The sequence below is a fragment of the Petaurus breviceps genome, unplaced genomic scaffold (genome assembly GCF_028583685.1).
Source record: "Petaurus breviceps papuanus isolate PSGF00001 unplaced genomic scaffold, PetGlider_PUasm1.0 37, whole genome shotgun sequence".
NCBI classification, from domain to species: domain Eukaryota; kingdom Metazoa; phylum Chordata; class Mammalia; order Diprotodontia; family Petauridae; genus Petaurus; species Petaurus breviceps.
The window spans coordinates 69,643,368-69,661,066 of NW_027186296.1; the positions used below are offsets into that span (position 1 = coordinate 69,643,368).

The 17,699-nt window shown below is 39.5% G+C and overlaps 1 protein-coding gene across 1 annotated transcript in view; it reads left to right on the plus strand.

Annotated features, from left to right (window-relative positions):
• Positions 1–9,677, plus strand: part of ARNT2 (aryl hydrocarbon receptor nuclear translocator 2) — a 222,267-nt gene extending 212,590 nt beyond the window's left edge. Inside the window, exons 18-19 of the mRNA XM_069098683.1 lie at positions 1,650–1,786; positions 3,785–9,677. Of these exons, the coding sequence (XP_068954784.1) occupies positions 1,650–1,786; positions 3,785–3,883 (236 nt within the window). The 3' untranslated portion in view covers positions 3,884–9,677. The remainder of the gene's footprint in view (positions 1–1,649; positions 1,787–3,784) is intronic.
• Positions 9,678–17,699: the final 8,022 nt, after the last annotated feature.

A 17,699-nucleotide genomic window follows, 5' to 3' on the forward strand; every position in this document is an offset into this window, starting at 1 on the left:
TTAGAATGCTCCTAGTATCTTAGTACTATGGTTACTATTTAGTAGTCTTTAAACACTAGTGATAGACTAAGAAATCAAAAAATTTGCTATAGTAAATGATGGTTTATTAAGATATGACTGTGTATTTCTTTTTCCTGAACATTATCCATCCTTATCCAAAACTGACAATGTCCACGCTTCAGATACTGTATGCTTTGCTTATTGAGATCAATTGGAGCAATGCAGTGGTCGCATTTGACTGATATGTGCCTATAGAGAGACAGTCTGTTGTCTTGAAACCATTATTATGGTGTTTTGAGCTGTAAAGAAAAAGTCATGTTGTTTTTGATGTGGTTGAAAGGTTGAAAATAAACCAATAATTCCTGGTGGAATAAAAAAAAATGTTTCCCTAAAATTTTTATTGCACTACTTTGTATATTTTCTCCATCAGATGCTTTTTAAAAAATAACACAAGAGCTGATTTACCTTGAATCAGCAGATTTTGCTTTCAGATGACCTTAAAAATTCACTTGTTCCTTATAATATATAAGCATGACCTTCTAGTCTGTGTAATGGCAAAATTGCTCCCCTATGTCAGAACAAGTCAGTGCCAGGTCAGATAAATGCTATATTTATTTATGCCTCATTTGCTACCAAAAAGATCTGAGACTATTTAGAAAACAAAATAAAACAACGAATTGACTACCAATATTAAGAATTTTTTTTAAAAGGGATTAATCCAAACGGAGTTTAGGAAGTAAGTTAAGATGTTATGAGGCATTAGAGAAAAGAGTAATTCCTACATTTGGATATGAAATTTGTCTCTAAACTTCCCAGAAGCTAAGGCAGAAAAGGAAAAGCAGGGTTACATCATTCTCACTGATGGACAAGAGAAACTCATTACAAAGCCATTTACAGAAACAAACTCTCCTGGGACTAAGCTCAAGGATAAATTTACTGGGTGGGTCTTTGTAGAGGGGACATTGGATAACAAAGTACACAGTTCCATCAAGTATGAGAGACAAAGAAATGCTACTGGAATTGATTTTGCTTATATTAACTCTCTTTAAAAGGTATGGGGAAATTATTACCTTAGCAGGACAGACTTACCTATGAAGTAACAGCTGATTCAGATCTGTGGTTCATTTTGTTTCTCAATCGTAGCCCAAAAATCCAGCTCTGGCTGAGGATGCTTACAACCCTGGGTATAGCTGGGGATCCAGCTTAAAAGTGACTTTTTTTTCACATTTATTCAAGATAAATACATTGCCACAGACAGTACTAATGAACATGCCTGTTAGGTGTCACAGCATATGATCAATGGGGCAACTAAGATTTAAGCCCTTCTATTAGACTGACAGGTGGTCTCCAGAGCAGGAATATAACAGGGCCCTGGGAGGAAGCCTTGCCTTATCTCATCACATGAACACGAATGCATAGAGGGTTTCTCTTTCTCCCCAGCCCATCTGCCACCTGAGTGCTCGATTTCATCATTTTTTTTTAAGTCAGAAAGAGAAAGGCTGTCCTTTATGTGACAAGTATATAAGCTGAATTCTAGGCGAACTATTTTTTTCAGATTTGTCAGAGACACTAGAGCTGAAGTAGTTCTTAGAGATCTCAGATCTTTAGTATCCATTTTAAAGAAACTGTCCTGCATCGGAATCTTTCAGCTGAAAGTGGACAAAGTAGCGGGCAGTTTCAAGGGAGGCCTTCAGAGGTCTGGTCGCAGTGGCAAAACCAGCATCATAATCAGCAGAGCAGTGACCAACATTCACATCAGCAGCCCAATCAGACTGAAGTATTCCAGGTAAATAGAGGACCTTCTCATAGGTACCGAATACTTTTTATCTGCTACCTGTTCTCTTTTTCCCTGCCGCAGCATTCAAGTTTTTGCTTGTCCTGGTACAAGACCATAACTCTGCCCTTTGACTAAGGGGGAAATGGAGGGGGAGGGGAGTATTCCAGGATCCCAAAGCTATAGGAAACAAATCTCCAGTTATTTTGTACTTAACATGAATTCATTAAACATTGCTATGACAGAATAAACTTTTAAACCTGTCCAGTGTCCAAAGAGGAAATGCTTCTAATTATTAAAAGTTTCATGAGGGTAAGGGCAGTGTCTTATCTAAACTTCATATGTCCCCAGCACCCTGAACATGGTAGATCCTTAATGAATGTTTGTTATGACTGAGAATATGCTCAGAATCTCAGAATTCACCAATGTGACAAAATAAAATTCTTGCATATGAAAATAAATGTCCATTATGCCCCATGTACAGTATTCTACAATCTTACATGACTTCTGCAGACTTCTTTGGGCTTTAATCACCTCCAGCAGCTAGGATCTGTCCACCCTGGGAGGAACTCCCATTTCTCCTCTCTTCACAGAGATGAATAGTTCTAGCCCCACCCAGTCTTTTGCCTTTTTTCTAATCCAGTTAACCATACTGCAGTCTGATTAGTCACTGAGGCATCTTTTCCATGGGATGTTTCACTCTCTGCTATGATGTTGGCTACTCTATCATTTATGCCCAGGGTGGACTTGACCTGGCTTTCTGGATGTTGTCCCACTGTCTTGCAGTATAACCCAGCTAAATGGTGATCTCTCCTTTCTGATTTCAATGACTACTTAAAAAAAAAGAAAAAAAAGAAAAAAAAATCCAGAAGATTCAAGATGGTAATATGAACTTTGTATCTTTTCCTTAGCAGTAAAAATAGCACTCATCCCTACCCTACCATCCCTAATATTAGGACCAAGCCTGTTCATTACCATTTCATCTCTTAGCCTCCTTTCTGGCATGGTCTGGCCTTAGCTGGATAATATACCCTGTCCACACTGATACCCTCAACAGAAGTGAAAATGGAAATATTTTTGAGTTGGGTCATCCTACCTATTCATATTTCTTTCTCTCTTTTTTTTAATCTTTTATAGACTTTAGTAAAATGATTTGCATACTGATGAGGCCATGGGTTTCCGGAACTATATCCCTTCCTCTGTCAACTACTCAGGTTCCCTTTTCCATTATTATCTAGACCAGTCAGTGTCCCTGCAGATGAACATTTATAGCTACAGTTGCTTTTGCTGTCATTAAAAGGCAGCAGTTTCATCTTACATGTACAGAGTACCCAGGTATCATACTAGGTCTTCTGTGAGCATTTCCTTAGCTATCAAAGGGGGTGATCCTTTGTGCTTCCAAGGTAATTCCTTACCCTCCTCCAATGGATCTTGAGGCATTTGACCAACGTTAAACCTCACCACAGCCCTGTGAAGAAGGTATGTGTTTCTGTCCCCATTTTCTATGTGGGTAAACTGAGGCACAGAGAAGTTAACTGATTTGTTTGAAACTAAATACAATAAAGCTGGAAGCAGAATTTGCCCACTGTAATCATTATTTTTCACATAAATAAAATATAGATTGTATTTTATAATCTTCTGCTAGCCCTTTCCCCTTTACAATGTCTTTTGCTTTGTGAGTGTCCATAATATAAAATAGACACAGATTACCTTGCATTTTTTGCCTTCCTCTCAACTTAAAATTGAACCTGTTCATGTAGACTAATTGTATATACCTATCCATAGTAATGCTCTTAAATGAAAAGTGTTTCCAGTGGAAGGAGAGTCCATAGCAATCCATAGAAAACCGTAGTCTGATCTGAATTTTTCAGAGGTTTGTGGAGCAATTCCAGGTTGTGCCACTTAGAAAAATGAACCTGAGCATATCTGGCAGGCTGGCCTCCTGGGATCTGCCCAGTTCTTTACCAAGTAACCCAGCTTTCTCTTCGGCTTTTTTCCCTTCTTCTGCAGGACATGCTACCGATGCCAGGAGACCCAACCCAGGGAACAGGCAATTATAATATCGAAGACTTTGCTGATCTTGGCATGTTCCCACCATTTTCTGAGTAACATCCAAGAGGAAAAAAAAAATAAAGAGAAGAAGTCTCCCTCTACCCAGCGCCATTCTGTGAAACCATCCCCATTGTGCTTGGGGCCTGGCTTTGTCAGTGTTTTATTACCATATGACCCACCAAGAAAGGGATCTAATTTCTTGTATTCCAGTAGAAATTCCCTCATCTTAGTGCTCACATGTAATCTGCATTAATAGTGCCTGGGCTTCTCTATGGCTATCAGATATGGTACTCTGGGGTGTGGTAGAAATATATTTTTTTTATTTCATCTTATTTTATTTTGCCTCAGAAGTGAGTTTTGAAAGGGTCCTTCACACTGGAATGTGAGCCACCTCGGAAAAGAAACTTTGGGTGTTTTTAAAAAACAATCAGAGATAAATTTAGTCAACACCCAAGGGAGAGGTCAGGTAACACCCAGTGCTAAAACCTACTACCAGGACAGCAAAAACCATGTTAACATACTGCTTTTTAAACTTCTGTTTGGCAAAGGGGGTGGGGGTGGGAAAGAGCAGGGATTCAGTTTCTTTTTGCTGTCTGCCATGCTGTTTTAGCTCATTTTAAAGATGAGAAGCAAAAGCCGTTAACATGGGCCATGTGAAGCCCAAGAGCCTTTTCCTTTGCCTTGCTCAAAACAACTAAATCTGAATGTGTGTACATCTTAGTGCCATTTGTATATTTTGTGCTGTGTGAAGTGAATTTCCTGTTCTGGTAGATTCATTTTTACCTTGTGTCTGTCATGTGAGACCAAAGTGGGGGGGGGGGGGGGGGGGTTAAGGGGAGGGGAATGGGAAAAAAGATTGTCCACTGGGAAACACAGCCGTGGTGGTGGATTCTGCATTCCCTGAGCTCGGAAATGTTCTTGCAAATTGATAATTCACATTCAGTGGGATAGAAACTACATACTGTCATATGTTATGTTCCTGGTTTTTCACTGATTGTTATGACCAAGACTAAGATTTCAAGAGTAACCAATTAGAAAGTTAAAGACAAGTGTTAATGGTTCTCTCCACTAAAATTACCTCAGTAAGGAACTTCTAGAGTCTGATCATCTGACAGAGAGGATGAGAAATTTTCTTTTTCATATCAGTTATCCCATTTCCTAACATAAATGACAACTATGAGCTGCTTGGGATTCTCATAACTCTGTCAGATCCAAATTTGTCTACAGTAAGAATTTTTGCTATTTCTCATGCTTATAGTTTCTAGTAAGAGAATCTCTTGCCTCCATCTATCAATAGGATCCCCAAAGGAATAGCTCTGTGCTGAGCACAGCTTCTTTCTGTAAACTAGAAAGCCCTGAGTGATGTCACTGATACTGCATCAACCAAAAGGCTTTCCTGAAAATACGATCCTTGGAGCTTGGCTTGTCAGGGTCATCAGGGACCCTTTCAATGAACATTTGAAGAGAAGCAAATGGTATTATAAGCTGTGAACTTGACTGTGATTCTCTGGTCTGAAGTTACCATTTTCCATGCAAATCCACTCCAAATATGCAAGCTTTAACTTGAATCAGGATTAGCAATCCTACAGGGAAAGCATCACCCTCAGTTTTTGCCTCCAGAGTGGCCTTGAGAGTCAGCTCATCCAGTTGAAATAAATTCCTGTTACTCAGAATGATTTAGCCCCTGCTGCCTCACCCCTGACAGGGATTTTCTTCATTCTCTGAGCCACAGTATTCCTGTAAAATTGCTCCATTTTTCAACATCAAATTATGCACTGTATATAATTAATACCTGGAGGAGCAGAAAATCACTTATAAGTGATTGTCTCCCCTACTTTTCAATTTCTTTTTCTTCCTTCAGGATTGTTTTTATTAACAGATTTTGGTTTTTGCCCTTTGACTTAAGAAAGAAAGGAATCGGATCAATTATTTCACCATTTTACATTCTAGTTATTGAGGTATATCTAATCCCTGTTCCCATTTGCATCCCTGGTGTGGAAGAATGAAAAGAAATATATTAATTTATCAAATGGGTAAGACTAAAAGGTTACCGTCTAATAGAAAAAAACAACACTTAGTTAAGCCTTATGCAGAAATATATGTGTTCTCATTGAAGTCTCTGAAGACTGAATGGACCAATGATTGTTTAATGAGTCAGTCAAGAAATAGCCTGTGCCTCCCTTCTCAGTCCAGTACATTCCGGTGAGCATAAAAAATTCATGCATTCTAGGGCCGTCTGGATGCAGAGTGGACTGAGCTCACAGGTTAGAAGCAAGGTGGGAATGTGCTCAGGATGCTTTGTGTTACAGACCGCACCTTGTCACTTACAACTCTAAAACATTTTTCTCCTGTGATTATCTTGGGGTTGAGACTTCTGTATTCAGAAAGACTGGGGGCCTCCAGCCCCTAAGATCTCATACAAATGATCTATGGAAAATGTTTTGCAAAATGCTTTCATACCGTTAGCAACCTGAAGTTCCCAGTTCACACTCTGAAAGTTAATACTGGTTCTGTGTTTATATGTATATGCATACATACATAAATAAAGAGAACAGAGAAAGATGTTTGTCATACACATATAGTGAGATTTATAACTTAATGCATCTAATTACTTCTTTCACGCACAATAGACATCAGGGATCATTATGCTTCTGGGAGAAAAGCAATTCAAATTACTTCCCCTGAACTTCCTGAATGTCTTGCATTCAGACAGAGCCAGAATATCCTGAAACAGCTTCCGCTTGCCTGCATCTGCCCCTTTTCACCCCTGGCAGTTTCAAATATGTAGCTAGCCATTGTCATAATACCTTTCAAATAAGGTCTAGGAACTTTAGATAAAAATGCTGAGGATTCCTAGTAAAATGAGAAATTAAACCAAACTGCATTGATGGGCTTTAACGTGAAAGGCAAAACAGGTTTATATTAAAATGTAATCTATAAACTTGTCTCTTGAACTGCCTGCTCTGTGCCCAGCTTTGTAGAAGGATCTATTGGAGAATATAGAATAAGTATCAGACAGGGCCCTGCCCTCAGGGAGCTTCCATTCCTCCCAGTCTTACAAAGGTTTTCATTCTGTTTAGCCAATTCAAGGAATTCAAGGACCAGGATCAATAGGTAATTGAGATCTGGTAGTAATCAGAGAATCCTATATGTCTAACACTCTTCCATTAAAATATTTTATGAGGATGAGTAACAAGTCCTATAACATCCCAGATCTTTGGTTCTGAGTCAAATAGACTACTCTGAGATATATTATTTTATATTATTTTCCTGCCCACCTACAGAGTAAGGAAATAACTAAAAAACATTTATTTTTAAAGAGGAGAAGCAGAGAACCTAGATAACTCCCAAGCTAGATAATTAGCTCAGCATTTACCTAATCAAGAGCTGCGTATGGGAAAATTATTTTTTGTAATCCCACTCTCATCTTTGTGGAAGTAGAGAATAGAAACAAGAATCAATATCCCAGCATGCAAAGGAAAAGTACTTAAGGCACCATGGTGTCTGATCATTTAGTTTTGAATAGGAAAACATCAGTTATTTATCCTTTCCATGGAGTGTTATGTATTTGAAGCAGGTATTTTCCCAGGCTACATTTGGTAGGTCCTGATGTCTGCCAACCCATTCTTCCTCTGTGCCTCAGCAGGGGAGTTGATGTTGGGTTTGGTAAAGGGGATGACCTCATCTAGTCTTTCTGTAGAGCACAAAGTAAAAAAAATTTTTTCCCTTTCCCAATTTTGTAATCTTAATAGATTCCATGGTCTTGTTCTTTTCTCCTACTACCCTCCTGTTTTGTCTTGCCTGCTAAATCTTGAATGACTTTCCTTGAGATAGGCAGGCTCAGAAGGAGTAGCTTTCTCTTTTCTTTAGGAAAGAGAGCCCTGTGGGTGGGAGCCTACCTCCTGAGAATCAGCACTACAAAGGTCATGTTTACCACCTGGTGACAATGGAGAGAACTTGGGAATTATGATTTTGTTGTTGAGTCATCTCAGCTATATCTGATTGTGGGTGACCCCATTTGAGATTTTTTTGTTTTTTGTTTTTTGGCCTTTTGGAGGGCAGTTGGGGTTAAATAACTTGCCCAAGGTTACACAGCTAGTTTTTTGTGTGGGTGTTAAGTGTCTAAGGCCGAAACCAAACTCAGGGCCTCTTGACTCTGGGGCCAGCGCTTTATTCACTGTACCACCTAGCCGCCCCCATTTGAGGTTTTCTTGTCAAAGGGACTGTAATGATTCGCCATTTCCTTCTCTAGCTCTTTTCACAGATGAGGAAACTGAGGCAAACAGGGTTACATGACTTGCCCAGGGTCATACAGCTAGTAAATGTCTGAGGCTGGATTTGAACTCAGACAGATAAGTCTTTCTGACTCTAGACTTGGCATTCTTTCCACAGCACCACCTAGCTGCCTGGGACTATAACTATTTCATCAATAAAGGCTGTTTCATGTAAGCACTGGCTTTTAAGCCTGGCTCTGTATTGTATAGGTTACCAAGGATTGAAAATGCAGCCTCAGTCTTCACTTTGCTTATGCATTTATAGTATCTAGAACTGGAAGGAACCTTAGAAGTTACCTGGTCCAAACATTATATTTTATAGATAAGGAAATTGAGGCTCAGAGAAATTGTGATTTGCCCGTCAGAGAGTTGGTAATTGGTGGAGTCAGGATTCGAACTCAAGGTTCTGTGACCCCAAAATCAGCACTCTTGTGGAGTTATCTGTGACATTCCAGTTGCCCATCTTATTTTCTTCAGGAATTGCTATTGATAGTATGCTGAGAGTGTTAAAAGCCCATAAAATTTACATTTGGAAGCTTATGTTTTTCCTGGTGAGTTAGTTGTTATAGAATTGTATAGGGAACCAACTTTGCATATTACCCTGCTCCCACTCACCAAAGGAGAACACATTGAAGTTTGCTCATCTAGCAGTAAAGGAGAGTGATTTTGTTTATTTTTCATTCAGTATCTCTTTCCAGAAGGAAACACTAGTGGAAAATGTGCAGTCAATGGATACTTTCTACTTGTGGCAAAGTCATTTTGCAACAATTACAATGTTTTTCATCAAATGAGTGTGAACCAGTAACTTAATACATTGGCTTTGCCAAGTTACCATGTCAAAGAGGTGTCTAGGGGGCAGACACTACTTTTAATTTTCCCAGGTAATAATTTTATTAGAGACAGGATCCTGTTTCCTGATGTGGCATGATGAGCAAAGGGAATGACATGACTTGCCAAAGTCATGACTTCCCACACCCCAGAATTAAGCTTGCACAGGTGATTTGCCTACCATTACCACTCCTACCCTCCTTTCTCAGAAAGTCCATCCTGAAACTGTACATACATTTTGCAGTACTGCCTTTGTCAGCAATTGTTTTGGGGGCACAGTGCCACGTGGTACGGGATTTACCCAATTGCTCTAACATATATTTTTATACATAAGTGTACACTTTTTGGAAAGTAAAGACAGCCCCTGAATTATAAATGCCTTATCAGTGTCATGCTGCCTTTGCAATGGTTGAGCTCGGGTTGATTTCCAAGGATTTGGGTGAATCCCATTTTCTAAGTCAACAGTTTAAGGTTTCATGGATTGCATGGACATGGGACATCTCTATTCCTTTTTTGAAAAACAAAAATCAAGAAGCCCCAGACTGGCTTCAGGGGACAAGTAAAGCACTTAATTAGTTCTCTGGTTAAATTCTTCATATGGATGTGAATTGTGCTGTGGATGAAATGTACTTTGTACTTCTTGAATGTTCTATATTTATGACTAACAATTATAAAGTCATTTGTGTAAATGTGTAACTAATAACTGACTTTTAAAGTTCATTACAATAAAAAAAAATCATCAGCTGTGATTATTTGAGTGATCCTTATTTTGGAATTGACCAATACTTATTCCATCTTCATTATGGTTAAGGACATATCTTCCAGGGATTATTTTATGTTACAGGTTGCTAATATCCAGGGGAGAGCATCACATTCACAGAACCTTGGCACAAAACTAATGTTCGCCTAGAACCATAAAATACTGGAGAAGAAAGTGACATGAGGTCATCTACTTCAAAACATCTCAACCTACGGAGGAATTCCTTCTATGACATTCCTGAGAGATAGCCATCTATCTAGCCTCTGCTCAAAATCCTCCATGGAAAAGAAAGTCATTACTTTACAAGGCAGTCTATTCCTTTATTAGACGTCTCCTTCTTAGAAAGTTCCTGATACTGAGCTGAAATCTGCCTCTCTATCTCTTCTACATAGTTTGGTTCTTCCTTAGAGACCAATTTATCAAAATGTTTGTATTTTTAAATAGCGTTTTAATGTGCCAAAACATACTTACTAAAGACTAACAACTTAGGAAGACGAGTTCAAATACAGCTTCAAATATGCCTTGTGTGACATTGGCAAGTCACTTGATCTCTGTTTGCCTCAGTTTCTTCAACTGTAAAATGGGGCTGAAAATAGCACATACCTCTCAGGATTGTCATGAGGAACAAATGAAATAATCTTTGTAAGGCACTTAGCACAGTGCTTGGCACATAGTAGGTATTTAATAAATGTCCATTTCTTTCCTATTTGTTTATATTTAATTTGGCAATACATCATACATCTTTAAAGATTTAGTGAGTCAATCAATCAACAAATTTTATTAAGTATCTTCTACCTGTACCATGCTAGACATTATGGGAGATTGCAAAGATTAATAAAATCAAATTCTTATCCTTAAAGAGTCAAGTAGTTTGGGAGACAAGACATGTAGGAAAAGTTAAATAACAATATGAAATTTAATAATTCATTATACCAGTAGGAGATGGAACTAGATTGCACATGATTAAATGCCAGATGAATGATGAAGACTATGTCTTGAAATGGTTCAGCAGAAAGGGTCATTCTAAACTGGAATGTCTTCAGGAACTTATTGGGATATGATCAGGGTCTTAATAGATGGACAGAACATATTTATGGTATTCCAAAGTTTGCTCAAGTTTACAAAGGTGCTAAGACTTTTGGAGGGAGAGAGAGAGAGAGCTCGAGAGAAAGCATGGCATTCCAAGCAGAGAAAATGATGACCGAAAGCAGGGCTAATGAAAAGTATATTCAATGATTCAGGGAACATTGGATAAATAATTTGGGCAGTAGCAAAAGTTTTATATAGGGAGTTCTATCACCAACCAGTTTAGTATGCCCTACACAAGTCACCTTTCTAAGGTTCAGTTTCCTGATTTGTAGAATGAGAGAATATGTAGGATTTAAATTCTTCATCATGGGTGGGGAACGTGAGATTGTTCCCCCCCCCCCCAAATTGCCCTCATTCTTGAAAGAGAGGCTCAAGAAAAAAAAAGAGAAAGAGCGTCTCAGAAGAGTTGTGTGACTCCTATATGGCCACCTGGGTAAGTAGAGTTTTTGAGCTGATAGGGACTTCAGGTGCCATGTATCCCAACCCCCTCACTTTATAGATTAAAAAACAGGCCTAAAGAAATGAAATGACTTGTCTTATCAATAAATAGCAAAGCTTCAACTAAAATGCTGGTCATTTGACTCCAAATCCATTATCTTACCATACAATGTCAGAAGTGCTAAAATTCTTTGACTCTAAGACATGAATAGTGCAAGTTAAAGTTCCAAGGTTTAACTGAATTAATTAATTCCTTAGGAAAAAAAACTAGTTATTAATTTCTCATTTGGTGTGAAGTTCTGGGAAATCAAATAAAAAAGTAAGATGGTCTTTTTTCAGGCTAAGGAGACAACTGAGGATTTGGGGGTAGGGGAGACAGAGGGCAAAAGCAATTTTTCAGGAAAATTTTTTTTCTTTAATTCTAGACTTGTATTTCATCAACATAGGGACGTATCTGTGTGGAAATCTCCTCCACCAATGCATTTTGATCCCTTGTCTATAATTTCTGGTCTTAGAGAGTTGTCTGGGTCACTGAGTGGTTAAGTGATTTGCCCAGGGTCACAGAATCAGTTTATGAACTCAAGTTTTTCATGATTATCTCTATCCACCATGCCTACTGCTCCCATTTAGGAAGCTGCTTTCACCCTACTGAGGTGAATGGATTAGCAAAGGAAGAAATTGAAGGCTCAAGGATCAGGTGAAAAACCATTGCAATAATCTAAAAAACAGAAATGAGGGCCTGAAATAGGATGGTAGCACAAAAGGGAGAAAGCAGATTCCAGAGATATTGGGAAATAAGATTCAACAAGAGTTGGCTGAACTAGGATATGATGAATCATTTAGTCATTAAATAGTTATTAAGCATCTACTATAGGCCAGGCACTGTGCTAAGTACTTTACAAATACTATCTCATTTGATCCTCACAACAACTCTGAGAGGTAGATGTTGTTATGATGCCCATTTTAAGATAAGGAAACTGAGGTAGACAGAGGTTTGATTTGCCCAAGGTCATTTTCTTCTCCAGCTCATTTTACAGATGAGGAAACTGAGACAAACAGGGTTAAGTGACTTGGTCAGGGCCATACAGGTAGTACGTGTCTGAAGTCAAATTTGAATTCAGGTCTTCCTGACTCCAGACCTGGAATTTTATCTATTAGGCCACCTATTCACCAATGTTGGTGAAAGAATAGTGTCAAGGAACACAAGGATGAATTGCAGATTGTCACTGTTGCAGGCTAAGAAGACTTATGTGGAGACTGGCACTTAAGCTGAGCTTAGAAAGAACCTACAGATTTTAGGTGGTATCAAGGAAGATAGGTGGTATAGTGAATAGAGTGCCAGGCCTGGAGTCAGGAAGACTCTTCTTCCCAAGTTCAAATCTGGTTTCAGACACTCACTCCCTGGGTGATCCTGGGCAAATCACTTAACCCTGTTTGCCTCAGTTTCCTCATCTGTAAAAAGAGCTGGAGAAGAGAATGGCAAACCACTCCAGTATCTCTGCCAAAAAACAATAACAAACAAATCCCAATGGGGTCATAAAGAGTCAGACACAAATGAAACAACTAAACAACATGATGTTTTCTAGAAAAATGTTTGATGCCAGATGACCAGTCCACAGCTGCTCCTGTTAGTAAAAGAACTATATTTACCACTGGAGGCTAACAGTGGGGGATCTAGGCTTCATGGGACATGTGTGAGTCATAAAACACATCATGCTTGAGACTGTAGTGAAAGAGGATGAATGGTGATCATCTCTCAAACTTTGGAACTGTACCTGTTAAGCAATAGTTTCAAGCAAGGAAAAATGTTCTCCCTCTCTTCTTACCTTAGATGGAAACCAAGACTTTGTTTCCTGAGTTCTATCTTCCTGTTTCATATTGACACAGGGGTACACCAAGATGGCCACATTTCCGATGGCTACCATGTAGGATACATGATGATAAGGCATTTCATTATCGCTAATCTCTCATGGAAGCCATATAGTGGAAAATAACATTTCAAGCTAACAATGAAAGTATCTTCCCCTCTACAGTAATTTGGATAATTAAATGCAGGGAAGAGAAAACTCAGGATGAATCAATTAACAGTACTTAATAAAGGTAGATGTGGCTGGCTGCTCTCCATCTTCATTACAATGAAAAGAAGTTGACTCAAATGACTAATGATGGAAGTTTTCTCCAGGTAAGAGCTGTTAAACACAAAAATCTTCTATGTGGTAGAAAAAGTACTAGGAATTCAATTTTACATTCTTGTTCCAGCTCCTCATATACTAGTATGTGCCCTGGAGGAGGTTATTTAACCTCTCAACCTCAGTTTCTTTATCTGGTAAATGGAGATCATTTCTACCCTATCATAAGGTTGTTGGGTAGAACAAATAAGAAATATGAAAGTATTTTGTGAATCAGTCAATTAACAAGAAATTATTAAGCACCTCCTGTCTATCAGGTACTATTCTAGGGGCTAGAGATAGAAGGACAATATTAGAACAGTCCCTGCCCTCAATAAGCTTATATTCTATCATAAGAAAACCTTCGCAGAGAATATATAAAATCAATAGGAGGTAATTTGGAAGAGGGAGGAACCAAGAAAGACTTCGTGTAGATGCCACTTGAGCTAAATATTAAAGGAATTTAAGGATTCTAAGAGTCAGAGATGATTTCAAGAGAGTGAGTCTTAGGGCAACTAGGTGGTACAGTGAATAGAGCACTGGACTTGGGATCAGGAAGACTCATCTTTATGAGTTCAAATCCAGCCTCAGACACTTACTAGCTGTGTGACCCTGGGCAAGTCACTTAACCCTGTTTGCTTCAGTTTCCTCATCTAGAAAATGAGCTGAAGAAGGAAATGGCAAAGCTCTCCAATATCCTTGCTAAGAAAACCCCAAAATGGGGTCACAAAGAGTAGTAAATGACTGAAACAACTGAACCACAATAATAACAACAAAAGAATTTGAGATGAAGTATCAGGAATGTGCCAAAGAAAAGATATAGAGATGGGAGATGCAGCCTTGTGTGTGAGGAACAGTAAGGAGGTCGTTGTTGCAGCTGAAAGGTAGTAATGTGTAATAAGGTAAGGTGATGTCAGGCTTTAAGATTTGAATACCAACAATGGAGATCGTATTTAATCCTGGAAGTACTTCAGAGCCACTGGAGTTTATTAAATAGTGTGATAACAGAAAGACCTGAACTTTAGGAAAAGTCACTTTGGCAGTTGTATGAGGAGATTGTGTATCTGGCTCTTTGGAGAAGTGAAGAGAGACTGGAGCAGGTAGGTCCAATTAAGAGATTATTGTAATATTTCAGGTGAAAGGAGATGGGCACCTGAAATAATGTGAGTTGAGAGATAGTGTGTGTACAAGAGATTGTGTGGAGGTAGAGAGGACAAGATTTGACTATTGGATGGCTATAAGGGATGAATGAGTGAAGAGTCACAGATGCCACCAAGGTTGGGAACTGGACTGCTGGAAGGATAGTGGTGCAAGATTGCCCTGCTAAGCATTATAGACAGGTAAGTGACAATGATTATTTTCGTTGCTATTATATAGATCTGGTTGCACTCCCTAGGGGCAAGGAGAAGAACTTGATGGTTTGCAGAGGTAACTTCAAGGCTTAGAAATGTTTCACTCTAGCACTAACAAATCAAGTCTCAAAGGATTTTACCAACCCCTGTTGTGCAATATGGTAGGATGTAAGGTGAATTTTAGTGTATGTGATGTGGATTTTTGTTATCCTTTCTTAGAGTTTAGTTTCCCAGGATCCATAGCCACACCAATCACTATTTCCCAGGCTCATGACTTGTAACCACCTCCACCATGCTTGCACAGCATTATATAATGATAAATAATATAAACATTTGTGCTTAAATTATAAATATCCACTGTGACTACACAGTGAGATAATGTAAACTTGTGAGACTATTGCTGGCAATATGACCTCTTTGTCTGTTGCCCTATAAAGTGAGTGGGGAACCCTTAGGGTTGAATGTACAAGCTGGAGTGCTGTGCATGCCTTGATCAGTCCTCATAAAGACTTGGGGGGACATCAGGGCAGCTAGGTGGTGCAGTGAATACAGCATCAGCCCTGGAGTCAGGAAGACCTGAGTTCAAATCTGATCTCAGACACCTAACACTTACTAGCCATGTGACCTTGGGCAAGTCACTTAACCCCAATTGCCCTGTTTTCCCCCCTCCAAAAAGAAAAAAAAAGACTTGGGGGGCATCTGTGTTTACTTCAACAGGCCCCCATTGAGACTTGAGGGAATTTAGGGGAGTGCACAAGCTGTGCCTGTCTTGTTTGACCCCATCAAGACACAGGAGTAGTTGCCCCCTTTCCTCATCCCACCCCCCACCACTTTTTGCTGGCCCCTGTGAGAAAGGTGATTAGGGAATGCTGTTCAGTTGTTTCTTCCATTATCAACAACCCTCTTGTGAGAAGATTAGACTAGAATAAAGCAAGTTTATTAACCCCTCTTAAGCTGTCTTCCCATATGATCAGATCAAGAGTGGATCTATGCTAGTAGCCCTCCTGTGTGCTGGTGTTACCTGTCTTATATAGGAAAACATGGGGCTATTTTTTTGGTTCCTTGTCTGCCTGCTTCTTCTTCAGGACCTCTGTTATTGTTCGGTCATGTTGGATTTGTCATGACCCCATTTGGGGTTTTCTCGGCAAAGATATAGGGTTGTTTACATTTCCTTCTCCAGGTCATTTTAGAGATGAGGAAACTGGGGCAAACAGGGTTAAGTGACTTGCTCAGAGTCACATAGCTAGTAAGTGCCTGAAACTAGATTTAAACTCAAGAAGATGAGTCTTCCTGACTCAAGGCTCAGCACTCTATCCACATGCAATGTAGCAAGTATTTATTAAGTATTTACTTTGTACAAATACTAAAAGATGAAAGAAACAAAGTTTAGATAAGATACCATCTGTGATAAGGCATGGGCTCTGGGAGCCCCCTCCAGCTCTCCTTGAGTCCTTGAGGTACAGGCTCTGGGAACCTCCCTTGGTCTCTTGATTAAATCATCCCATTTGATGAGGCAAGTCTGTTACTAGACTTCCCACCCATGAACTGGCCTAGCCCACCATTGTTTGTGGTCTCCAGGTGGCTTCCCACCCTTAATCATTCATTGACCTCATTAACTCCTCCTGAAGACCCTCCCCAAACTCCTCCTCTAGACCACCCCTAGATTCCTGCCACAACCTTCTGTATACCATGTATACAACCCATCTCATGCCATGTGGTGTGAAAGCACCATAGAATGCCATGGAATAGTGAGAGCACCATAGAATAGTGAGAGCGCTTCTGGAATGACCTAGCACAGACTTACTCTTTGTCTAATGCAAGCAAACTTTAAATAAATTTTACCTTATTTTGGCTGAGAAGATTTGAGTTGAATTCATTTGTCAGGACCTGACGTGTTGTTATTTTGAGGTCTCCAGAGCAGCCCTAACTCTCTTTTGGGTAACCTCTTCATCTGTGCCCTCAAGGAGATGATAGTCTGGTAGAAGGGGAAGACACCAACAAGCATAGCTATAAGGCACAGTTTGTGTTAGATACAAAAGAGAAATAGAGTTGTATGAAGTCTGAGGCTGAGGGATTAGTTATGTGGGGAGAACAGTCATTCAGGGGAGATTATAGAGAAACAGTGGCATCTGAGCTGAGTTTGAAAGGATGAATAGTACAAGTAAATAGAGGGAGGGCATTCCAGGGATAAGGAATAGCTAAATGGGTAGTTTGAATAGCATATCACTTGTGTGGTACCATTTCAGGGATGTCCTCTTCCCCCAAAGAAAAAAAAAACCTCACTTCCCAAGCCCCACTGCTACAATGAATATTTTTTTAGAGATCTCAACTTAAAATTTTGGCCCATCTTAAAATCCATATACTTCTGGGAAGGCATACATATTACTTATCAAAGCCTTTCCTGCTTCTTCCACCTACCCCTTCTCCCCTTAGGAATAATCTCTCTCCTCTTTACTCCCAGAACTTTCTCTATATGGGGCTTGAACCCAGTTTTTCCTGGCTCTGAGGCCTCTCTTAAGCATTGAGCATGTGATTATTTGGCATTTTTCAATTCGACAAAAAAAAATAAATGTATTTAGTATCTCCTATCTGCCTGAAGTCATGCTAGGCTAGGCCCTGGGCACACAAACAATACCTGAGCTCAACTGGTTTGCATTCTATTGAGAGGAAGGGAGGAGAGATGAACATGTACACTAATAATTAAGAGATAATTAAACACCAAATACCTTCAAAGCAAAACAGCCCTAATAGCTTGGGAAGGAAGTGGGTAGGGGTAGGAGGGAATCAAGGAAGGTCCTTTTGGACGGTATGAAGGAAGTCAGCGCAGAGGTGAGGAGGGGGTTCAGGCCAAACATGAGGGCTTCTCTTGTGACCTCTACTAGGTTGCAAGGTCTTTCGGTGATGTTTTCCTCATCTTCATATCTTTACCTAATCCACTGAGAGGCACTGAAGTTAAAAAATTTG